The 26,857-nt window shown below is 41.7% G+C and overlaps 1 protein-coding gene across 1 annotated transcript in view; it reads right to left on the minus strand.

Moving 5' to 3' along the window:
* The window catches only part of thsd7ba (thrombospondin, type I, domain containing 7Ba), a 480,459-nt gene that overhangs the window by 158,604 nt on the left and 294,998 nt on the right, over nt 1–26,857 (minus strand). The window contains exons 13-15 of the mRNA XM_060930603.1: nt 19,429–19,620; nt 11,381–11,647; nt 9,102–9,280 (exon numbers count right to left, since the gene is read on the minus strand). Coding sequence (XP_060786586.1) covers nt 9,102–9,280; nt 11,381–11,647; nt 19,429–19,620 — 638 coding nt within the window. The remainder of the gene's footprint in view (nt 1–9,101; nt 9,281–11,380; nt 11,648–19,428; nt 19,621–26,857) is intronic.

Raw genomic sequence — 26,857 nt, forward strand, 5'->3', positions numbered from 1 at the left:
TGAGGGCCATCCTTAGGTCGCTGAGGCGGGCGGGTCTCACTGCCAACCCGAAGAAGTGTGCGATTGGGCGGGTGGAAGTACGGTATCTGGGCTTCCACTTGGGCAACGGGCAGGTGCGTCCCCAAATTAATAAGACAGCAGCGATTGCGGCCTGCCCGAGGCCCAAGACCAAAAAGGGGGTGAGACAGTTCCTGGGGCTGGCTGGCTACTATCGTAGGTTTATACCTAATTATTCGGACGTCACCAGCCCGCTGACTGACCTCACTAAAAAGGGGGCACCAGACCCGGTCCAGTGGACGGAGCAGTGCCAGCGGGCTTTCTCTGAGGTAAAGGCTGCACTGTGTGGGGGGCCACTATTACACTCCCCTGACTTTTCTCTCCCTTTTGTGTTGCAGACCGATGTGTCGGACAGAGGGCTGGGGGCGGTTTTGTCCCAGGAGGTGGAGGGGGAGGACCGCCCCATCCTGTACATTAGCAGGAAGCTGTCGGTGCGTGAGGGGCGCTACAACACAATTGAAAAGGAATGTCTAGCGATCAAGTGGTCGGTCCTCGCCCTCCGTTACTACCTGCTGGGGCACCCTTTCACCCTCTGTTTGGACCACGCGCCCCTCCAGTGGCTCCACCACATGAAAGATGCCAACGCGCGGATCACCCGTTGGTATCTGGCACTCCAACCCTTCAATTTCAAGGTGGTCCACAGGCCGGGGGCGCAGATGGTCGTGGCGGACTTCCTCTCCTGCCGGGGGGGGGGGGGGGGGGGGGGGGGGTGTCGGCTGCGGGCCGGACGGCTGCCCGGCCTGAGTCAGGCGGTGGGGGTATGTGGCAGCGGGGGCGTGGTCAAGCACCGGTCTGTGACAGGAGGGCGGAGCCAGGGAAGGTGAGTGGCAGAATCACTACACCTGATGGTAATTAACCTGTGTTTGTGTGTCTTCCCAGTAACTGCGCCCTATTTAAGGAGACAGAGGGAGAGCAGAGGAGAGCTCTTCCCAGGACGAGAACACAGCGTGTGTGTGTGTGTGGCTGAAATAGTGTTAAACTGAAAAGTCTGGCAATAAAGCCTGTTACGTTTTTTAAGCTTTGTCCTGCCGTCCTCTGTGCTCCACCTACAGATAAGGGACATTCTACAATGGCATATCCATTGACCCTAAACTGGTTGTTCATAATCTTGGAGTTACTGTAGATCCTCATCTCCGAATGACTGAACACATCAAGAACACATGCAAATCGGCTTATCATGCAGTGAGAAATATAGACAGGATTAGGAAGTACCTTGATCTGGATGACTGTGAAAGGCTTGTACATGGTTTCATCACGTCAAAACTCGATTTTTGCAACAGCCTACTATCTGGACTACCATTGTCTGAAATCGACAAACTCCAACACAAGCAAAATTCTGCCACAAGAATGGTGGTTAGAGTGAAGAAGAATGATCACATTTCTCCCAGCTTAAAATATCTACACTGGTTACCCATCAGAGCGAGAAATGATTTCAAGATCCTTCTCTTAGCATACAAATGATTCAATGATCAAGCACCAGAATACATTAAAGAACTTTTGACAAACTACAAGCCTCAACATAACTTACGATCATCTAACCAAAGTCTGCTCACAGTACCATCATCAAACTCAAAGAGCTCCGGAGACAGAGCATTTATGGTTGGTATGCCAAGACTTTGGAATTCAATTCCAATGAACAGCCGCATTGCGGTGAGTTTAAACAACTTTAAATCCCTGCTCAAAACATTTCTGTTTGTAAAATACTGTTGATTTGAGTTTCTTTTATTTTCTAAGCTTGTAAGAGAGCTGAGACTTAGGGCGTATTCACACCTACGTTGTTTGGTCCGGACCAAACGACCAAACGAACCAAATTTCCCTTGGTCCGGACCTTTTGGGTTGGTCTGAATACAAACCACCGAACTCTGGTCCGGACCAAACAAGCGGACCGAGACCAAGCTGCAAGGTCGGACTCGGTCCGGACCAAAGGAACCCTGGTGCGGATCTTTTGGAGGTGTGAAAACAGACCAGACCTAATCCGACAGTTTTGCTTTTTTTACCTCGGGAGCTTCCGTCGTTTGTCGAGCATTATGGGAAACAGAGTCTTGACACTCCACCGCAAAGTGCAAACACTGTTTCGGTTGTCAAGGGTCGTTCAGTCACCAGTGGTAGGCGAGTACAAAAAATGAGTAGGGGGCAAACATGGGCCGAGGAAGAAACGCGTACCCTTGTGGATATCTGGGCAGATGTCCACATATCTGAGCTTTTGGAGAGAACACACAAAAATGCCGATGTGTTTGCTGTATTCAGTGAGAAAATGAAGGAGAAGGGGTTCACGCGCTCCCCAGAACAATGTCGGCTAAAAGTGAAGAAACTCCGTCAGACCTACATTAAAATCAGGGACATTCTTTCAAAAAGTGGCGGTACTAGCGATGCAAAAAAGAAATTCATCTACTGCGTGAAGAGCCAGAACTGTCACAACATGATGTGCGCTCATCAGCGCTATCCTCCATAGCCGCCTTGCCCTTTGTCGTCGTCGTTGATAAATTACTTGTACAACAGTATAGTAATCGCACAATTGTGAAAACAGTAAAAACTGGAAAAAACATATAGCTTTGATGACATTAAAAAGAATAACAGCACGGAAAGCCTCCATAACTACTTTTGAACTTAACGCTTTGTGTGCGTGTCGTCTCTGACCAATAGCTGAACGACCTCAGGGCGCGTGGCTTTGTTGACAGATTTTGGTCCGCTTACTAAAATGTACAGTGTGAAAGCGAACCGCACCAAAATGAAAAAATAAAAAAAACATTTGGTTCGGACCAAAGCAAGTGAACTATCGAACTATCCTGGTCTGAATACACCCTTAGTGTGGTGCTCCGAAAGCCATTATTATTATTATTATTATTATTATTGTATAACAGACTTGTATAACAGTGGGTCAAAGGTTATGATGCTGGTGTCCACTTCCTTTTTTCCCTCCAGACAAAGCATTACAGACTTTTGTCAAACAGTTAAAGTTTTGCTACATCTAGCCATCAAACTTTTTTGTTTGTTTAAAGTATATGTAATGCCTTACTGTAATGATTTAAAATGAATATACATCATTAGTAACAACCAAAATGGATTAATAAAGCTGGAGGGATAATATAAAGTATTTGTTATTTTATTATCAAGCACAAAACTATTGATAAATCACAGCATCCAGATCCTGGAAAAAGGCAGCCTTGCTTCAGGACTAATCTCACATGCTGTGGAACCCTGATTATCTGGGTCATTTCGGTTCATCTGACTCCGTGCTTGTTTACTCGCTTAAATTGGATATTGCTGTTGGAATGTTACAAAAATAACGATGGGAAAGCACTGTGTTGTGTTTGGATGTTCAAATCCATATACAACAGCACATTCGGTTCACGAATTTCCAAGAAATGACACTAATCTAAAGCGACAGTGGGTGAGGTTTGTGCAAACGAAGCGGGCAGATCTTGTGTCACCTACTTATAATAAATCTGATTCATCAAGTGTTCATCACCACCAGAACGACCACATGGGAATTATTGGAGCGAAAAGAAACCCCGTGATTTAATAAATGATATTTGTTCTGACATTTGGACAGTTCATCGAGTCCCTTGTTATCGCCCACTTCATATTTTCTTTCATTGATTACAATGAATAAGTGTACGTTTTAAAGATTATATTTCTGCATTTATTGAGGTACATGTAAATATTTTCCAGATATTGTGCAGTGGCCAGATTAAAAGACAAATCCACAAACCAATCTGTGTTTCTGATTCTCTCTAGCTGGTGGTGCGCTATCGGCGGTGAGTGGGACTGTCGTGAACTGAGTGCACTGGCATCTGTTTCTCATCATGGGGGCTTGAAAAGATAACCATTTACTCTGGAATATCCTTGACAATCATCTGCCCCTTCATCCGACATACGGTATAAGAATCCTGATCACCATCAGAATTCTCTCCAAAATGTGATTCCATATCGACACTGCTCTAACCGCTGCTGCCACACATTAACTAAATTGATATCTGGATCCTTGTTACACATGTGATGTCACGCACCCCTTCAGGATCTTCTGGTTCAGTCTCAGCAGATTCCATGAAAATCGTCTGATTTTATTGATTTTCCATCAGTTTATGCCCTTTTGGATCAGCTATGGTTTGAAAACACACGGTCAATCAATATAATGATTGTTGCTTTATACAAGGAAAACACTGTGGGTTTAGGGGCATTACCAGGGCTTTGAACCAGTTCAAGGAACGAAAACGAAAACCGGGAACTTTTTCTATTTCACATGGAACAGAAACGAAACCAGAAACTTTATTATTTTTTATGTTCCAGAACAGAAACGCTTATTAAAAATAATGGTAACCGGTTAATACCGGTTTTTATTTCGTTCCTCAAAGTTTCCATAGCCTACAAATAAAAAAAGTCATTCTTCTCCTGTGCAAGTTTCTATGACCTGCTGGGGTTCACTTCCTGTGTGACGTTCGCTGACTGAATGGAGAGAGCGGGAGGGTGGACTACTATCACGTCTCCACATCTTAAATAAGAGGTAAATATTGCAGTCTATCGTTATTCAAAAACATCAATTTCAAACACGATATCAATATATTTGTCCACGTTAATGAGAGGCTTGCGAACATTAAATGACGTTAACCTCTGTTAGCTTATCAATGCATAGGGCCTGACTAGCCTTTGGTAACACACTAAATGAATTATCTTTCATTTTTGGCACTTTTTCTGTTTGTGTAGATGGGAAGACATTCTGAGAATCCAAATCGCCAACATTTGAAATATTTGTTTTGAATTATTTCTTGTCTTATTTAATTAAGGTTGTAATAGAATTAGCCTACATTTGGCTTAAGCTGGATGAGACAGAGACATAATTTTATAGCCATTTGTTAAACAGCTGACAGGGAACGTAATTAACCGTTCCGAGAACGAAACTTTTTTGTTCTAACCGGTTCGGGAACGTCTATTTAATGGTGGAACCCAAAACCGGAAACGTTAAAATTCCGTTTCTGTTCGGAACGAACCAATAGGAAAAAAATTCTAGTTCAAAGCCCTGGGCATTACATTCACTTTAATAGAGAAAGTCAGGATGGAAAGAATGAGGACTGCAATTTCATAGTAAGGATTGACTTAGAACATACAGTATTAAAGCCATTGTTTCCTTAAGGAAAGAATTCACTTAAATTCACTTAGTTTACACAAACCATTTGAAAGCACAACCAATAATACATCACAACTCTCGTATGCAACCTAGCAAGTCACAATGGAGGAGCAGCTAATTAAGTGCAGCACGGTGAAATGTCACGTTTCCAAAGGGCAAAGAAAGATAGAACCTTTGTTTTTGTTTGGGATTTTGAGACGTACTGGATTTAGAAACATGCTGAATGTGCTAGCTCTTTGAATGATCTATGAAGTCAAAGATGTCTTGATGGCGCTGTGCACACCTCGCAGTAAAAAGTGCTAATCGTGTGGATGGCGTGCCAAATTTTTTAATGCATAAATGCAAATGCCTGTTATCTGTACACTGCAAAAAAATGAAAACTGAATTTGAGGACAAAATTACTTATTACTCATGAAATGATCTTGCTGCATGGACAGATAATTTTACTTGATAAGACATCTTAGAATAAGTGGTTGCAATCTAGAACTAAGTTTAATAATCTCAGAATTGGTGTTTTGTATTCTTCTAATAGGAAATGCTCGATCGTTTCAACTATTTTCAAGACATTTTAACTTGCTAAGATATCATTTTTTTTTGCAGTGTAAGTGTCCTAGGGATTAAAATCAAATCTGTATTAAAAGTATTACACCACTAAACGTAATTCAACTGTAGTCTCTGAACTCAAACTTTTAGCTTAATTATGTAACACACTCAGCATGGAGGAGAAAATAAATAAGCTATAATAATAATGACAATCATTGCCTCTAATGATTCGCATGAGCGTTCGCTTCTATTGCCACGCAGACTCATGGGAATTTTAATCAGTCTAGAATGACACCAGCTCTGTCCTTCATACTGTCGAATCATCAACAACACAGACTGTACTTACGTATTACACACACCATGATTACTAATACAATTACCATTTAACAAGGTAAAAAGTTAATAGGTCTTTTAAATATTTTAATAGTTTAACAATATTGATTACTTAAAAAAACAAGAAGAATATAATACTTACACAGTAGGGACATTTCGGTATTGCATAATATCTTTTACATTACAACCCCGATTCCAAAAAAGTTGGGACAAAGTACAAATTGTAAATAAAAACGGAATGCAATAATTTACAAATCTCAAAAACTGATATTGTATTCACAATAGAACATAGACAACATATCAAATGTCGAAAGTGAGACATTTTGAAATTTCATGCCAAATATTGGCTCATTTGAAATTTCATGACAGCAACACATCTCAAAAAAGTTGGGACAGGGGCAATAAGAGGCTGGAAAAGTTAAAGGTACAAAAAAGGAACAGCTGGAGGACCAAATTGCAACTCATTAGGTCAACTGGCAATAGGTCATTAACATGACTGGGTATAAAAAGAGCATCTTGGAGTGGCAGCGGCTCTCAGAAGTAAAGATGGGAAGAGGATCACCAATCCCCCTAATTCTGCGCCGACAAATAGTGGAGCAATATCAGAAAGGAGTTCGACAGTGTAAAATTGCAAAGAGTTTGAACACATCATCATCTACAGTGCATAATATCATCAAAAGATTCAGAGAATCTGGAAGAATCTCTGTGCGTAAGGGTGAAGGCCGGAAAACCATACTGGGTGCCCGTGATCTTCGGGCCCTTAGACGGCACTGCATCACATACAGGCATGCTTCTGTATTGGAAATCACAAAATGGGATCAGGAATATTTCCAGAGAACATTATCTGTGAACACAATTCACCGTGCCATCCGCCGTTGCCAGCTAAAACTCTATAGTTCAAAGAAGAAGCCGTATCTAAACATGATCCAGAAGCGCAGACGTCTTCTCTGGGCCAAGGCTCATTTAAAATGGACTGTGGCAAAGTGGAAAACTGTTCTGTGGTCAGACGAATCAAAATTTGAAGTTCTTTATGGAAATCAGGGATGCCGTGTCATTCGGACTAAAGAGGAGAAGGACGACCCAAGTTGTTCTCAGCGCTCAGTTCAGAAGCCTGCATCTCTGATGGTATGGAGTTGCATTAGTGCGTGTGGCATGGGCAGCTTATACATCTGGAAAGACACCATCAATGCTGAAAAGTATATCCAGGTTCTAGAGCAACATATGCTCCCATCCAGACGACGTCTCTTTCAGGGAAGACCTTGCATTTTCCAACATGACAATGTCAAACCACATACTGCATCAATTACAGCATCATGGCTGTGTAGAAGAAGGGTCCGGGTACTGAACTGGCCAGCCTGCAGTCCAGATCTTTCACCCATAGAAAACATTTGGCGCATCATAAAATGGAAGATACGACAAAAAAGACCTAAGACAGTTGAGCAACTAGAATCCTACATTAGACAAGAATGGGTTAACATTCCTATCCCTAAACTTGAGCAACTTGTCTCCTCAGTCCCCAGACGTTTACAGACTGTTGTAAAGAGAAAAGGGGATGTCTCACAGTGGGAAACATGGCCTTGTCCCAACTTTTTTGAGATGTGTTGTTGTCATGAAATTTAAAATCACCTAATTTTTCTCTTTAAATGATACATTTTCTCAGTTTAAACATTTAATGTCATCTATGTTCTATTCTGAATAAAATATGGAATTTTGAAACTTCCACATCATTGCATTCCGTTTTTATTTACAATTTGTACTTTGTCCCAACTTTTTTGGAATCGGGGTTGTATTATCACAATATATTTTCTTTTTTCTCCACTATTTTAACCTAACATGTTAGCAACCAACGCTCTCCTATCATGCAAACATATATGGTGATCATTGTTCAACTCTGTTTCCATGGTTACAGTGACTTCTCTAAATGGTGGAGCCTTCTTTAGTGGAGTACTTCAACAGGATTTTAGTGATCACTCAGAGTTAAAATAAAAAGAAAGAAAAACAACAACAACAACAACAAACTAACATAATCAGACTGACTTTAAGGCTTCACTTAATACATACGACTCATTATGAGTCAGATTCTTAAATTATTATTAATCAGACTCAGCTATGGCTAATCAGGAATGGCATTTATACTTCACAAACCCTCACTCTCCTTCTCTAATTAAATGAACTTTAAACAAAATCTCATTAAGTCTGATTGTTATTTAACGTTGACCAATTTAAAATGAAGAACCTGTCCTTTTTTTTTTTTGGAAATAAAAGACATTTCTGGGTAAACAAGATCTGTTAATCATTTAATCACCATAACTAGCCTTTATTTTCACTTTTACAGCTCAACATGTTCCTTAGCATAAAACACTGGTTTCAATTTCATATCGCCTAATGTTAGCTCGTTTGGTAGCGAGCTACTGAACTTGAATACTTTAGGTATTTAAAGTTATGTGGATATTTCTTGACAGGCAATGTGTGAATTTATTAAACAATTGAGTTAGCTAGCTTGATAAAGAGCTTGGCTGCTAGTTGCTTTAATCGTAACTAGCATGATTTTAATTACATAACTGTAGCTAGCGTAATGTCAGTTCAGTTGATAGTGGCTAAGTATTTAAAGTCATACAGCTACTGCTAGAGAGGTAATGTTATTATTAGCTATCTATCTGACTAGCTTGGTAATATGGCCATTGATTTTAATTTAAATTCACAACATCACAGTTTACCAAACTTTAGACAGTTTTCTGACGAGCAAGATAGCATCAGATTGGTACTGCTACTGAGGTAATGTTTACATTAATGATTAACTAGTAAGCTGGGGAAAATTAGCACAGTACTGCTTTTATGTAGCTGACTAGTTTAGCTTATGTTACTAAACTATTATTTTATGTAAATTAAACCAGTATTTTAAGTTAAGCAGTACATAAAGCAGAAGAATTGAACTGAATACCGGCTAGTGGTGATTGAATCTGCTGTAAGTTTTAATTACAGCTATGAGTTAGTTTAGACTATTAGTTGCTGAGGACAGTGTCCTCTCTCCCTCACACCTCACCTGATTCTTGAGGTCAAGCTTGGGACAGGGCCGTCCCCCGTTAAATGGTTTCTCCCGCAGCCATCTGGAACGAACTTTCAGTCCACTGCCACAGGACACACTGCAGAGGGACCAGGGGGACCAGGAGCTAAGACGACAGTCCAGGGGACAGGGGATGGAACATGTTTCCTCCAGCAGCTCTGGAGGACAGAGGAAAAGAAGGGTCATGGAAAGAGACAGAAGAATGTGCAGGGAAAGTGTAGCAGGAAAAAAAAAGCAGCATTTATTTACTGAAGATGACCCACTGTGTCCTGTTCCTTAGTAGGGAGAGAGAGATAAGAAACCAAGAAAGAGCAAAATGGCAAAGAGGAGAAATAAATTCGGAGGCATGGAGCAAGGAAAGTGAGAGCGGAAGGGGAAAAAGAGGTTGTAAAGAAACAAAAAGGAGAAAGTGAAGGAATGTTTCCCATTCCTTCCCTCCTGAACACAGTATCCTAAGTAAGAATCTATCATGGCAAAATGGTAATTCTTGTATTTAACAAATTTAACATCAGGGCAGATGATGAGATATGAAGCTTGCTGTAATTGTTGTCTGGCTTTGGTAGACAGTTAAAACAACTCATGTAATTGTATAGTTTTTTTATGATGACTATTGTCAGTGACCACAAATGGCACATTGATCAGCATGAATTCAGCAGGAGAGATTGGTCGAGAGCTTCTGAAGGAGAAGTAGGGATTGGTCAAGACTTTCTAAAGGAATGGTCAAGATTGGTCAGATTATCTGAAGGAGTGGTAGGGATTGGTCAAGACTTTCTGAAGGAATGGTCTGATTGGTCAGACTGTCTGAAGGAGTGGTAGGGATTGGTCAATACTTTCAGAAGGAATGGTCTGATTGGTCAGACTGTCTGAAGGAGTGGTAGGGATTGGTCAAGCCTTTCTGAAGGAATGGTTGGGATTGGTCAGACTATCTGAAGGAGTGGTAGGGATTGGTCAAGACTTTCTGAAGGAATGGTCAGGCTTGGTCAAGACTTTCAGAATGAGTGGTTGGGATTGGTCAAGACTGTCTGAAGGATTGGTCAGGATTGGTCAAGCCTTTCTGAAGGAATGCTTGGGATTGGTCAGATTATCTGAAGGAGTGGTATGGATTGGTCAAGACTTTCTGAAGGAATGGTCAGGCTTGGTCAAGACTTTCTGAAGGAATGGTCGGGATTGGTCAGACTTTCTGAAGGAGTGGTACAGATTGGTCAAGACTTTCTGAAGGAATAGTCAGGATTGGTCAAGACTTTTTGAAGGAATAGTCGGGATTGGTCAAGACTTTCTGAAGGAGTGGTTAGGATTGGTCAAGACTTTCTGAAGGAATGGTCGGGATTGTTCAGACTATCTAAAGGAGTGGTAGGGATTGGTCAAAACTTTCTGAAGCAGTAATAGGGATTGGCTAGACTTTCTGGAAGAGTGGGAGGGACTGGCCAGACTTTCTGCAGGAATGGCAAGGATTGGCCAGACTTTCTGAAGAAGTGGTCGGGATTGGCCATATTTTCTGCAGGAATGGTAGGGTTTGGTCAGAATTTCTGTTACAGTGGTAGGGATTGGTAAAGACTTTATGTGGGAATGGGTTGGATTGTTCTGACTTCCGGGGGGAGCAGGAAGGGACTAGTTAACCATTTTTGGAGAGAGGGTGGAATTCATCAGACTTTCTGGGTGAGCAGTCAGGAATGATAAGAATTTCTGTGGGTAAGTATGCTGTAGGTCCAGTTGATCAGGTTTTCTGTGAGTACACTAAATTTCTACAGAATTTCTTGGGAAAAGTCAGGATTGATCAGACTTTAAATAGGAGTAGGAGGGATTAGTTAGACTTTCCTTGAGGAAGAGAGGGATTGATCTGACTTTCTGAGAGGGTGGGTAGGACTGGTCACATTTTCTGTGGAAGCAGGTGGGATTCGTCAAGACGTCCTGTGAAAGCAGGGAGTTCGTCTTGGTATTGGTTAGTCTTTCATGGAGCGAGGGTGCAATTAGTCATACTTTCTGTGGAAACTGGTAGCATTGATGTGACTTTCTGCAGGTGCAGACAGGGTTAGTCAGACAATCTGCAAAGGCGTAAATAAGTATTGGCCAGACTTTTTGAAGGAGCAGGCAGGATCAGTTAAGTGTATTTCAAAAACAAGTGTATGTGTAAGCAACAGAGGTAATCATGTGGATCATTTCAGCCAGTGGAACAGTATCTCTGATGTTGGGATCATATCTGTGACTGGGAACAGGTCATTCTCCAGCTTTCTGGGGTGATATGAGGGGTTTAGACTGACCTGTCTCAGCACAGTGAGATGGGTCAAGGAGGCGTCCCCTCTGGTCAAGGCAGGCCATTGCATGGTATCGTTTTCCCTCTCCACACTCACGTACTTCCTTCTCCCTCCTCCATCCATGTGGCAAGAGAGGGAATGGGGCATTAGGCAGGATGCACACTGACCAGTTCCCCCATGGCTCTGAGATCAATTCATCACACACACATTGCTCAGATTCCACCAGTGGATACAGGTCCTCCTTCAGACAGCGCTCCCGCTTCCTGCTCCGCCCTGAGAAGGAGATAAAATAGAGAGTATGATTTATGTTATTATATAGGGTATGTGTATAATTGCTTTATTCTGTAAAACATTAAAATGTAGCATTGGAATAATCTTACTCTTACCAGCCTAAAGCTGATTATTTTGATTATTTTCCTATAACAGCACATCGCACGTGTTTAATTCCTCTTATATCACAGCAATTTGCCAATGATTACTTTTTTATTAATTAGAGAACACATCATACTTTTTATCTGTTTATAGTGACATTCATCCATCCATCCATTATCTGTAACCGCTTATCCTGTGCAGGGTTGTGGGCAAGCTGGAGCCTATCCCAGCTGACTATGGGCAAGAAGTGGGGTACACCCTGGACAAGTCACCAGATCATTGTAGGGCTGACACACAGAGACAAACAACCATTTACACTCACATTCACACCTACAGTCAATTTAGAGTCACCAGTTAACCTAACCTGCATGTCTTTGGACTGTGGGGGAAACCGGAGCACCCGGAGGAAACCCACACAGACACGGGGAGAACATGCAAACCCCACACAGAAAGACCCCTGTTGGCCACTGGGCTTGAACCCAGAACCTTCTTGCTGTGAGGTGACAGTGCTAACCACTAGTTACATTCAGTGTTGTGGAATGTCCTTGAAACAAGTGTGTTCTTGTTCTCACTTATGTCATAGCAGCTATAAACACAGTCATTCCCTCATCAGCCTCTCTTCTTCTGTTTCTTGAAATTAATAAGAAAAAAACAAAACAAAACAAAATGCAGCTTGTCATGCTACCAAGAAACTTCAAAATGTAAACTCATCTGTCCTGAAGATATCTGAAAACGTAAGGTACAGCTTCACCTCTGACTGTTACAAAGTGCTCACACTGGAGACTCCTTCCATAAATGTTAAATAAACATCTTACAAAAAAACTGTTACTATAGAAAGTCTTAGAATGAGTGCATTAATACAAACTTGTGATTTGCAGCTGCACATTAATGGAGCTGCTGTAAACCAATCTAACCAATCAGAATCCAGAATTCAGCATTCCTCTGGTATAAGCCTCAATATTCACAGTCCAATAATGTGGTCACTCGGTAAGACAGAAAGATCTTGCTTCAAACCAGACAAAAAACTCACCCTGTGATATCAGGATGTGGTTGCCATCATAGGCCAGAAATTTTATGATTACATGGACATCACGGAGAAACTAATATCATCTAAACTAGGCTAAAAGGTGAGGTCGATGCTGGGCCTTCAGTGTAATATCAGATAAACTGTGTGAAAGCAGGGATCAACATGCATAAAGGAGACAATGTCAGCCACAAATAAAACTATAATTCACCCCCCCCCCCCCCCGAGACATTACTGTATCATTCGTTTAAACAGAACAGTTCCATACTTTTAAATCAATACTGCCAACACACTTGTCCAGGGTGTACCCTGCCTTTCACCCATAGTCAGCTGGGATAGGCTCCAGCTTGCCCACAACCCTGCACAGGATAAGCGGTTACAGATAATGGATGGATGAATGGATGCCAACACTTGGTCTGCCACTTGAATAATGTGTTATCATGTACACTGTCATCAATGCACCACTTCATTTGCAGCATAAAAAGCAGAGTCATTTCACACAGCTGAATTTAGCCTTCAGGCATGTGAGAACCTCATACTGAGCTTTAATCGTGGTGTAATCAGTCAACTTCACCACCTGCATCACTCCACACACTGCCTCTGGCTTTATAGCTCATTTCAGATAACATCATCTTCTCCTTTTTCTTTTGGCTGCTCCCATTAGGGGTCACCACAGCAGATCATTTGGTTTTTACACCAGATTCCCTTCCTAACACAACCCTCCCCAATCTATCCAGGCTTGGGACCAGCACTAATTATGCACTGGCTTGTGCAAACCCAGTGGCTGGGTATTTTTACCTAATCTGCATGTCTTTGAACTGTGGAGGAAACCCAAGCAGACAACATGTAAACTCCACACAGAAAACCCCCCATTGGCCATGAGGTTCAAACCTGGAGCCTTCTTGTTGTGAGGTGACAGTTCTAACCACTGCGCCACCCTTAGTTTCAGATAAAGAACAAAAAGAAAATGATAAGTCTTTATATCTGTTTGATGTTCACAGTCACTCAAGTCATTCATACACTTTAAATCACCTTGCCGCTGAGTTCTGGATTGTGGTTGGTCAGAAGGTGTTGATTAATTTTCTATAACAGCAGAACTAAAGAGAGGTTGGTGAGGGAATGGCTGTTTATAGCTGCTAGAGGGCCTTTCACATGTCATTGTAACTGTGGACTTGTTTATGTGGCCATGTTGCCAGGCAAGCTTTGTGTTTGACATCAACCGGCACAGTAGTGGCACAAGTGTACGTGAGTGATTGTAAACCCAATTGAGTAAACATCTAGAAGTTCCATCAAAAAGAACAATGCCAGAGACAAGTAGTGCTTTTGGATGTAATAACAGATGTGGAGATAAGCCTGGTTTAACTTTTCACTGCTTCCCGGCGAACCCAGAAAGATGAGAAAAACGGCGAGCTGCAGTTAAATGGGAAGACTGGATGATAACAAAGCATTCCCATGTGTGTGGAGAATATTTTATATCAGGTTAGTGTGAAAGCTCTGTGCACCTGTTATTTCTCCAAAACCTTTTTATAGCTCAAGGTCATTCAGTTACAAAAATCCCATAGATCTAGATTTGGCCTTGGCATACTCAAGTTAATATTCAACAAGTCCATAAGTTGGCATAACAGAATGCTGGTCTAGACAGTAAAGTTTTTAACAGGTTGCATGGTCGGGCATGACTCAGTACAATTTACTGGTACATACACAAGTGTGTCAGATAAAGCAGCTCTACTGAACTACAAAAAAAAAAAAAAACATGCCAAATGTCAAAACATGTATGAATGTTAAAATGTAGCTCTGGATGTGGGCTTTGGATACGATATATTTTATTAGACCAAATGCTTGGCTCAATTAGCAGCATGTTTGTTATGTATTGATAATGTAAACTCGGCTAAACACCAAAAATATGCTAGATCTAGGCCTTGGTTTCTTTCTTACTATTAGAAGTCCATATTTGAGCTTACCTTTGTCATAATGAGGTATTTTTCTTTATCAGGAATTTCCCATAACATTCTGGCATGAAACCTGCCTCAAAATATCGGTCAGCATCTGTACTTTTGTCTGCCTTAAGCATCTCCAGTGTATTCAGAAATCCAAATACTAAAAATAGTTCAGGATGTTGTAGTGTCCCAAATCCAGTAGCTGGTTTCCCAAACACTTTTCAAGTGGAATAAATACATTTGTGGGTAAGTTATATGGCTCTATGATGCCTGCATGTTTCAGCTTTTGGATGTAAAGCAATCTGCTGGTATAATCTCAATTTTTAATCATTTTAGAGAGATTGTACTGACTGCAGTCATCTTGATTTTCATTATTAACTGTTGCAGCTGTGTTTCTTTGTTTGCCTGGGAATATGGTGGACGCCACATGATACAACCCCGATTCCAAAAAAGTTGGGACAAAGTACAAATTGTAAATAAAAACGGAATGCAATGATGTGGAAGTTTCAAAATTCCATATTTTATTCAGAATAGAACATAGATGACATATCAAATGTTTAAACTGAGAAAATGTATCATTTAAAGAGAAAAATTAGGTGATTTTAAAATTCATGACAACAACACATCTCAAAAAAGTTGGCACAAGGCCATGTTTCCCACTGTGAGACATCCCCTTTTCTCTTTACAACAGTCTGTAAACGTCTGGGGACTGAGGAGACAAGTTGCTCAAGTTTAGGGATAGGAATGTTAACCCATTCTTGTCTAATGTAGGATTCTAGTTGCTCAACTGTCTTAGGTCTTTTTTGTCGTATCTTCCGTTTTATGATGCGCCAAATGTTTTCTATGGGCGAAAGACCTGGACTGCAGATCTGTCAGCTGGTCTTTTTACAATCTTCTACTCTGGTCCAGTTAAAGGAAGAACAACATCATCCACAAGAAGAACAAGTTGCATCAGTGGCTAAATCAAGTGTTGACTGATTGCAGGAGGAATTCCTGAAGAACTTTGGGAACATACACTCAGTGAATACAGTGTGTTCAGACTTCACTGGATAATTAAAGGTTTGTAGCTTCCAAAAAAGTTTGTACTTTGAACCCATTCTGATAGAAAAATACTCTGTTGTATGTTTCTACAGAGAACTTTTAAGGCACTATGGTCCTGGGGAACCTCCTGTCCTTCACATTTTAGTGTTTTTTCCTGATCTAACACACCTGAGCAAGTGAATTAGCTCATTAACAACCCTTCCTGAGCAGGGATAACACTTAAACAGGCAGAGCAGGGGGATCTCTGGGAAACTGTGCTTTAAAGGTCTACAAAAAGAACAATCAAAGGGGAGTGGGGGACTTGATAACATGGCTGAATGTAGATTGCAGTGTCTCAGATACGTCGTACACTAGGATTACAGGGCTCTGGAACATAAAGCTCTGTAAATATAAGGTCCTGGGAACATATGGGCCTTTTCCCCTACCCTTTTTCAGCTCACTTCAGCCCGACACGGCTCGCGTTTCGACTACCTCAGAGCAGCACGACTCAGCTCGCTTCAGCCCTACTCAGCTCCCAAAACTCGCACGGTTTTGGAGTGGGGCTGAAGCGAGCCAAACCGAGCCGAGTGGGGCTAGGGGCGTGAGGAGACACTCCCCTGTGCACTGATTGGTGAGGAGGAGTGTCCTCACATGCCCACACACGCCCCGCAAGCACGCTGGGATCTGTAAACACCGTAAACCCGGAAGAAGAAGAATTATGAATTACAAGAATTTCTGAAGCCTTATGCGCCTCGCCTCATCTATACGCTCTTGCCAGTATCTGTTGGCGTTGTCGGTGACAACAAGCCACAGCACCAAGACCAGCAACACTAACGACTCCATGTCCTCCATGTTTATTGTTTACTCTCCGGGTTGTGAGACTACCGCTTAAAAGGTCACTGATGTCACTGTTTGTGCTGCCTAACGACATCACGTGACGTCCACCCACTTTCGCTAACTCCACCCAATGTGTCCACCTACTTCCAGCCAGCACGGTTCAGCGCGGTTGTAGTCGAAATGCAACGCCAACAGCCCCGCTCAGCTCGACTCAGCCCAACTCAGCACGGCACGGCTCAGCCCGACTCAGCCGCGTTGGTAGTGGAAAAGCAGCATTAGATACACTCCTGCTCATCGGTTAGTGAATGAAATAATGCACTGCATGCTGTCAGCTAAAGTCTACTTTACTTTACTCATCCTTCCACGATATTTTAAATGTAACACAGCAAACGTTAAACTTTATTTCTGTGAAAAGTTCAGAAAGTTGCATGTCACTGAAACTAATATCATACGAAGATCATAATAAGAGTGCTCTGGGAGCACAATATCCCCTGCTACAATATACTGCAAACGAAATTGCAATATGCGTATTACTGTCCTATAATAAAGCCTTTTGCCAAGTTTCATGAAATTCCTCCAAAAATTGTGAGAGGAGTTGATTTCAGAAGGTGAGAACCCTTTCTGGGATGGACGGATGGACAGACAGACGGATGGACGGACTTCGCCACGACATAATCCCCCTTTGGGCCTTTCGGACAGTGGGGAAAAAAAATCAGGAAATGGTGTGGGAAACATTTTAGCACTTTAGAATGGTGGGCTTTATTTTGAGAGCACTAAGAGACATGATTTCTTGCATTTGGGACACAGCCATGGAGGTTAAAATGGTGCATAAGCACTCCAAAGGGACAAAGTATCTCTCTCTCTACTGCAAAAATGAGAGAGAGAGAGAGAGAGAGAGAGAGAGAGAGATTTTTTCCTCCTCTTTCCAAGCCTCTTCACCGACATGCCTCTGCCTCCTCCCGAGTGATTGTGGAGTCATTTCTGGGTTTGACACTCATTTTCCAGACTGAAATATCACTTACTGTGAACAGCTCTAGCAGGAGATTAGAGGCGTCTCTGCTCTCGGGCTTCATGCCGTTTGTTTTTCAAAGAAAGAAAAAAAAAATCATGATTGGGTGTCATTAAGATCCAAACTGCTGAAGTCATGCGTTTCATCTCACAGAAGAGACACTGTGATTCATCTAATCTGAACCACAATAATCAATCAATCAATCAGAGCAAAATACTGAAGCAGAAAAAAAGAATCAGGATGGAAATGGGAAAAGGGTGGATGCTTTACTATATTTTCCAGAGTATAAGTTTCAACAGTTTCTAATGTTAATGTTACTTTCGTTCAGCGTTCACTTGATAAGGACCTGAGCATTCAGATTCCAAGAGTGAGGATTCTGAGCGTTCGGATTCCGAGCGTTAGGATTTCAAACATTAGGATTCCAAGGGTTAGGATTCCAAGCTTTAGGATTCCGAACATTAGGATTCCAAGCTTCAGGATTCCGAACATTAGGATTCCAAGCTTTAGGATTCCGAACATTAGGATTCCAAGCATTGACATTCTGAGTGATAGGATTCTGAGCATTAGGATTCCGAGTGTTAGGATTCCGAGCATTGAGATTCTGAGTGATAGTATTCCAAGTGTTAGGAGTCCGAGCGTTAGGATTCCAAGCTTTAGGATTTCGAGTGTTAAGATTCCAACCATTGAGATTCTGAGTGTTAGGATTCCAAGCTTTAGGATTTTGAGTGTTAGGATTCCAAGCATTGAGATTCTGAGTGTTAGGATTCCAAGCATTAGGATTCTGAGCATTGAGATTCCGAGCGATAGGATTCCGAGCATTAGGATTCTGAGCATTAAGGTTCCAAGTGTTTGGATTACAAGGTTTAGGATTCCGAGCTTTTGGATTCTGAGCATTCGGATTCCGAACGTTAGGATTTTGAGTGTTAGGATTCCAAGCCTTAAGATTCTGACTGATAGGGTTTCAGAGCATTTGGATTCTGAGCGTTAGGATTCCGAGCCTTAGGATTCCAAGCGTGATGATAGCAATAATCTAGCAGCAGTCATCACTCTGGAGGACACTGTTTCCAAAAATGAACATTAGTGCAATGAACTTTATAACACACTTCATTATTGTCAGCTTCATTCTTCTTTTCTGTGCCCTGCAGCGATGACACACGGTATAACTCTGTATTTAACTGATGGAAGTGTCTAATGTTAGCTAAGTGAAATACACACTGACAGATTTTATTTTATATTAAAACATTTAAAACATTCTCCTTTTACTGTGACAGAAACTGAAGAGGTCGAATCAGAAAATCATCCAAGTGGGGAAAAAAAAAAAAAATCAAGACGATGAGAGCATCGGCTCAAACGTTACGAATGCAAGATAAGGAAAAGGGGAGGGGCTTCCAAGGTGTCAGTTACTATTTGAGAGTTCAAAGCATCTGCACAACTGTCAATCATTCCTGATTCATTTGCTGATTGGTTCATACTCACAGCAGTGTACGCTGACATTTTAATGTGAATGATACAAAATGTGAAAGGTTTGGTTAACTTTTTAGGGTGAAATGGTAAATGTGCGCATTTATGTTTCTGTGTGTATTTGTGAGGTTTTTTTTTTAGTGTTGTGGTGGAAACAACAAAGCACAAATGGAGTTCAACACATTTTCAAACAGGTAACAAAATGTCCTCATTCACAGAATTGGCCGAACTGGATTAGTGTAATTCTACTTGCCCTGCATTAGGGTATTTACGGTAGGTGTGCTACTCCATCAGTTATGGTAATGACTGTATAACAGAAGGACGCATCTTCTGGACAATACAGTTAGTGTCAGTATTGTGTGTGTGTGTGTGTGTGTGTGTGTGTGTGTCTGACCTGTGACACTGCGTTTGCGGGTGCGTGTCCCCTCACAGCCTGAACACTCTGTAAATTTGGACCAGGGGCTGAAGGTGCAGTCGTCTTTACAGGAAATCCAGCAGCTCCGCACTTGAGGTGGCATTGGCCCCGCCCACTGCAAACACTCTGACACACCCACCAGCTCATCATTCTCATCCACACAGCTCAGTGCTGATAACACACACACACACACACACACACACACACACACACACACACACACACACACATAGTGATTATGAATGTGACATCATGCGTTTTAAAGGCACTAGGTCTGTTCAGCAAAAGAATGTTAAAATTGTCTGTATGTGCGTGTGTGTGTGTGTTTGAAGGTGGGATACTGTTGTAGCTGACTCTAAACCAGACTAGACTTCTAAGACTCGTTACAGTCCACTAAGTCCATTGCTGGAGATTTTCAGCCAAAAAAAAAAAAAAATTGTCAATTTTTCAGACAAATATTTTGGGTGTAAAAATGGTAAGATTTTGACAGATGAAATTCTTTGACCCAAGGACTTTTCCTCCAGAGGTCTCGTTGATTACCTGAAAGCATGACATCCCAGCTGAATTATTTATTTATTCTCACCTGCGTTTTGGGGAACAGCGTCCTTTTCTCATTACTTTTCTTTTTCATTACTTTGTAGTTTTTCAACTATACAGTAATTAATGAATGCTTATTTGCATGATTTCTAATTTCCAACAGCATTAAAAAGCTAAATAAATTATCCAAACTGTATGCAATGGTATAAAAATGTAATTAGTACTATTAATAAAACATAGTGGTTGAATTTAATTTTATGGTTCAGAGAATCATCAGTATGGTATTAAAAGTTCAGTTTTTATTTATTTTTATTTATCTTTTCTGCAGTTTGTGGTCACAGTTTGGCAACTCAGATGCTGATCTAACAACCTTATGTGCATTAACGACAAAGAAATAAACAAACAAATAAAGCAATGAATTAGTTATTTCATAAAATATTAAATCAATGAATTAATTAAAGGGGAACTAAAGGTAAAGTTTTTATTCTCAAAATTCTATTTCTCTCATTGTATTAAATATCGGAATGCGTTTTTGATCGCTATTTTGTCGCTGCTATAGCAAGTTCTGAGTGTTTGAAATATGCTCTGTAATATATCAGTCCATTTGTCAAAGCGATGGCCATAAACGAGATTCGTTGAGACCTGTGCGAGACATTGTAGGATGGAAGTAAAACGTACAGCGGAAATCAAAGTGACCGACATCTGCCAACGTTGTCAAAAGCCGCGCGCGCTCTCTTTCGAATGCTGATGTAATCAAGCCGGAAGTTTTGTTTGTTTTGATAGCAATCAGGAAAGTTTGAAAAAAGTAAGCAGTAATCGTCATTTAAACTCGTTTTTGTGCAATATTTCATTTGGAAAACAGTTTTCAAAATGGCGGCACTGACACCTGGCTGACGCTTCACGTTTCGAAATCTCGCACAAGTCTTGTGAAGATCGCGCGGATAAGCGACGCCTGCCGTGGACCAAACGAACTAAATTCAACACGGCTAAAAACCGAACAGGCCGATAAGTATAATATTTAATTGCAGTTAGTTGTCAATACAAGTCATGATATAAAGTTACTAAAACCGAAAACATAATTGAATAACACGTTAATTAGGAAATAAAGCAAGTTTAAAAATGACTTCAGTTCCCTTTTAAAGCTTATAACAGGTCGAACTGTCATGATGCCACTTAGATAACCAGCTAATTTGTTATTTTCTTTTAACTCGTATCTCCACCTGGACATTTATATGCTGCCATGCAGAATAAATCCCATCAGTCTGTTTTTCTCTCATCTCTGAGCTTCCTTTAGCCTTTTCTTAACTCCACTTAGCATCTTCCCACTGAAAGATGGAAAATTATATGCTTCAGCCAGCGGGTACCTTTTCAGGTACATGCATGACGCATTTATCTCTCCTCTTAATGGAGCCCTTCTCTTTATATTTTAACTCGATGACAAGTTTTGACAAGGCAACTGAAGGCCAAGTCAGACTGAACACACTCATTGGTTCATTCTACAGAGCTGTTGACATATTAAAGCACTTTTCCAACATTAGCGTCAGCAGGTTGTTCGTCCAGTGTGTAGTGTAGGAGTAATGAGATGTGATTGCTGGCTTTGCAACATCCATTTAAAGCTTCTAAAGAAGAAAGTAACAATTCAGGTACAAATGCAATTACTTTTTTTTAATTTTATTCTCACTCAGCTAGTGAAAGCAGGTGAAGTCAGGGAACAGAGAGTTCAATTGTGATGAGTATTTCAGACAGAAATGCCCCGGGAGCTGCTCTTTCCACTTTAATTACTTACACAACCACGACTGACCAAATGACTAATGTGACTCAGAGTTACACAACACAAAGTAATGAATATTACATCGATTATAAACTCAATTATTATTATTATTATTATTATTATTATTATTATCTCATCTCATTATCTCTAGCCGCTTTATCCTGTTCTACAGGGTCGCAGGCAAGCTGGAGCCTATCCCAGCTGACTACGGGCGAAAGGCGGGATACACCCTGGACAAGTCGCCAGGTCATCACAGGGCTGACACATAGACACAGACAACCATTCACACTCACATTCACACCTACGCTCAATTTAGAGTCACCAGTTAACCTAACCTGCATGTCTTTGGACTGTGGGGGAAACCGGAGCACCCGGAGGAAACCCACGCGGACACGGGGAGAACATGCAAACTCCGCACAGAAAGGCCCTCGCCGGCCACGGGGCTCGAACCCGAACCTTCTTGCTGTGAGGCGACAGTTCTAACCATTACACCACCGTGCCGACCTATTATTATTATTATTATTATACAGGAATAATACCTGCAGTGTGTAGTTTAAACAAAAATACAAATTGGGTCAGGATTAAAGTACTGAAAGCAAAAGACTAGGAGGTCAAAACGAGACCATCAATGATGGCATAGCTCACTCCGGCCCCGTCTAGTCCAGAAGGAACAATCTAAAGTGCACAATAAATGTTGCAAGCTCCATACACTCTATACAAGCTATATATAGAAGTGATATCCACCCTAGGAATACCGACCTATTTACCAGAAAGAATCCAAAATGGCAAGGAATTGACAGAGAAGAAGCGATTTTTGCTGAACTGCTGAAGGCATTAAGGCTTAATTAGTCCATAACTTCATTAATCATTGTAATGAAGCAAATCTGGGTAGAAGTTATATGTACCCTCGGTTCCCCTACCTTCATGCCAAAAAGAATCAAAATCAGTGACGAATTGATGGAGAAGCAGCAATTTATGTGGCGACTGCTCGTTAGGGATTGATTAATTACTCCATATCTTCATTATTAATTGCAATTATGTAAATTTGGGTAGAAGCTATATGTATGCACCCCAGGCAGACCTACCTTCCTGCCAAAAAGAATAAAAATCAGTGAAGAATTGAGAGAAAAGAAGCGATTTTCATTAAACGTAGATGATGCTGGATGGACAACAGACAACAAATGATGGTATAAACTCATCACCTGTTGGCCGGATGAGCTAACAAGGAGAAACTAAACTCTAAAGATTCACATCAAAGACAGGAAACAAAAATAAAACAACAGTGAAGAAGCAGGAAGTAAAAGGAGACAGGGATCAGGGAAAGCAGAGACACAGGAAACAGAGACAGAATAGAAGCAGGAAGTAGCACTAGGAGGGAGAAGAAAGCAGATCCAGGAAAGTATATGACAAAGTATAGAGTGTAGAGAGCAGAGGCAAGAAAGAAACAGGAAGTAAAGAAAAATCAGGAAGCAGAAAGATATAGACCAACAGAAGAGGAAGGAATTGGAGACAGAAATAATAGGAAGTAGATATCCTCAGGAAGGACAGGCTGGAAAGGATGAGGAAATAGATGCAGAAAAAAGCAGGAAGTACAGACAGGATGGAAAGAGGAAGTAGAGACAGTAAAAAAAAGCAGGACGCTGAGACACACCCAAGCACAAGCTGGAAAGAAGCAGGAAGTAGAGACAGAAAGCAAAAACAGAAAAGAAGCAGACAGAAGAATGCAGAGGAAGACTGCAGCTGGCACAATTCTCAGATGTTATGGTCCTGAATACATTGTGGATCATTTGCCTTTTATATCAGAGTCAGTGCGTGGGAGAAAAATATATCAGGGATTCATGTGAAAAGACTTTTCACTTGTTTCATGGCCAGCGAAGACTTTTTCTTGTGCAGGTGAAAGACTGTATATTCCAGAAAGTGTTGGCATGAATGAGACAGAAAGTATGGAGACAGAAAAAAGGCAGAATGTAGATACATAAAAGAAGCGGAAAGCAGAGACATGAAATAAGCAGAAAACAGAGACAGGAAAGAGGAAGAAAGCAGAAACAGGAAAGAAGGAAAAACCAGAGACAGGAATGTAGATACATGAAAGAGGGAGAAAGTAGAAACAGGAAAGAGGGAGAAAGCAGAGACAGGAAAGAGGGAGAAAGTAGAAACAGGAAAGAAGCAGAATGTAGAGACAGGAAAAATATTGAAAGCAGAGAAAGGAAAGAGATGGAAAGCAGATACATGAGAGAGGCAGAACGCGGAGACATGAGAGAGGCAGAAAGCAGAGACATGAAAGAGACAGAAAGCAGAGACATGAGAGAGGCAGAAAGCAGAGACATGAGAGAAGCAGAAAGCAGAGACATGAGAGAGGCAGAAAGCAGAGACATGAAAGAGACAGAAAGCAGAGACATGAAAGAGACAGAAAGCAGAGACATGAGAGAGGCAGAAAGCAGAGACATGAGAGAAGCAGAAAGCAGAGACATGAGAGAGGCAGAAAGCAGAGACATGAGAGAAGCAGAAAGCAGAGACATGAGAGAGGCAGAAAGCAGAGACATGAGAGAGGCAGAAAGCAGAGACATGAGAGAGGCAGAAAGCAGAGACATGAGAGAGGCAGAAAGCAGAGACATGAGAGAGGCAGAAAGCAGAGACATGAAAGAGACAGAAAGCAGAGACATGAGAGAGGCAGAAAGCAGAGACATGAGAGAAGCAGAAAGCAGAGACATGAGAGAGGCAGAAAGCAGAGACATGAGAGAGGCAAAAAGCAGAGACATGAGAGAGGCAGAAAGCAGAGACATGAGAGAGGTGGAAGGCAGAGACATGAAAGAGACGGAAAGCAGAGACATGAGAGAGGCAGAAAGCAGAGACAGGAAAGAAGGAGAAAGCAGAGACAGGAAACAGGCAGAAAGCAGAGACATGAGAGAGGCAGAAAGCAGAGACATGAAAGAGGCAGAAAGCAGAAACAGGAAAGAAGGAGAAAGCGGAGACAAGAAAGAGGCAGAATGTAGAGACATGAGAGAGGCAGAAAGCAGAGACATGAAATAGGCAGAAAACAGAGACAGGAAAGAGGCAGAAAGCAGAGACATGAAAGAGGCAGAAAGCAGAAACAGGAAAGAAGGAGAAAGCGGATACAGGAAAGAGGCAGAATGTAGATACATGAAAGAGGGAGAAAGTAGAAACAGGAAAGAGGGAGAAAGCAGAGACAGGAAAGAGGGAGAAAGTAGAAACAGGAAAGAAGCAGAATGTAGAGACAGGAAAAATATTGAAAGCAGAGAAAGGAAAGAGATGGAAAGCAGATACATGAGAGAGGCAGAAAGCGGAGACATGAGAGAGGCAGAAAGCAGAGACATGAAAGAGACGGAAAGCAGAGACATGAGAGAGGCAGAAAGCAGAGGCATGAAAGAGGCAGAAAGCAGAGACATGAGAGAAGCAGAAAGCAGAGACATGAGAGAGGCAGAAAGCAGAGACATGAAAGAGGCAGAAGGGAGAGACATGAGAGAGGCAGAAAGCAGAGACATGAGAGAGGCAGAAAGCAGAGACATGAAAGAGGCAGAAGGCAGAGACATGAGAGAGGCAGAAAGCAGAGACATGAAAGAGGCAGAAGGCAGAGACATGAGAGAGGCAGAAAGCAGAGACATGAAAGAGGCAGAAGGCAGAGACATGAGAGAGGCAGAAAGCAGAGACATGAGAGAGGCAGAAAGCAGAGACATGAGAGAGGCAGAAAGCAGAGACATGAGAGAGGCAGAAAGCAGAGACATGAGAGAGGCAGAAAGCAGAGACATGAAAGAGGCAGAAGGCAGAGACATGAGAGAGGCAGAAAGCAGAGACATGAGAGAGGCAGAAAGCAGAGACATGAGAGAGGCAGAAAGCAGAGACATGAGAGAGGCAGAAGGCAGAGACATGAGAGAGGCAGAAAGCAGAGACATGAGAGAGGCAGAAAGCAGAGACATGAGAGAGGCAGAAAGCAGAGACATGAGAGAAGCAGAAAGCAGAGACATGAGAGAGGCAGAAAGCAGAGACAGGAAAGAGACAGAAAGCAGAGACATGAGAGAGGCAGAAAGCAGAGACATGAGAGAGGCAGAAAGCAGAGACATGAGAGAGGCAGAAAGCAGAGACATGAAAGAGGCAGAAAGCAGAGACATGAGAGAAGCAGAAAGCAGAGACATGAGAGAGGCAGAAAGCAGAGACATGAGAGAGGCAGAAAGCAGAGGCATGAAAGAGGCAGAAAGCAGAGACATGAGAGAAGCAGAAAGCAGAGACATGAGAGAGGCAGAAAGCAGAGACATGAAAGAGGCAGAAGGGAGAGACATGAGAGAGGCAGAAAGCAGAGACATGAGAGAGGCAGAAAGCAGAGACATGAAAGAGGCAGAAGGCAGAGACATGAGAGAGGCAGAAAGCAGAGACATGAAAGAGGCAGAAGGCAGAGACATGAGAGATGCAGAAGGCAGAGACATGAGAGAGGCAGAAAGCAGAGACATGAAAGAAACAGAAAGCAGAGACAGGAAACAGGCAGAAAGCAGAGACATGAAAGAGGCGGAAAGACAGAAATTAGAGATAGGAGACATTTATGTCTTGTTTCTGGAAGGAGTCTCCAGTGTCAGCACTTTGTAACAGTCAGAGGTGAAGCTGTAACTTTAAGCTTTCTGATATCTTCATGAATGGAGGAGTTTACACTGCCTTACGGTTTCTCAGTAACACAACAAGCTGCTTTTATTCATCTGATTAATTTAGAGAGAGAGAGAATAAAGAAAGGCTGCTGAGGGAACGACTGTTTATAGCTGCGATAACAGAAGTGACAACAGTCCCTCAACGTTAACTGGAACTATAAATGGGTAAAAGTTTGACGTGTTGTTCATTAATAAATTAAAATATTTCATTTGTTTGCAAATTGCTGTAGTAGAAGAGGGATAACATTGTTATGGGAAAATAATCAACTTTGGGATGGTCGCACCACCCACTCTGGCGTGGATTATTTTCTATGACATGACAGTTTGTCCTGAAGTGTGTTATTCCTTTCATATGAGTCAGTCCCGACATTATAGATTATAGAGGACATTTTGTGTGTAGCGTGTTACGGAACTGATGATCTTGCAGCTCTTTTTAAATAATAAATCC

Source organism: Neoarius graeffei, chromosome 9, assembly GCF_027579695.1.
Source record: "Neoarius graeffei isolate fNeoGra1 chromosome 9, fNeoGra1.pri, whole genome shotgun sequence".
NCBI classification, from domain to species: Eukaryota; Metazoa; Chordata; class Actinopteri; order Siluriformes; family Ariidae; genus Neoarius; species Neoarius graeffei.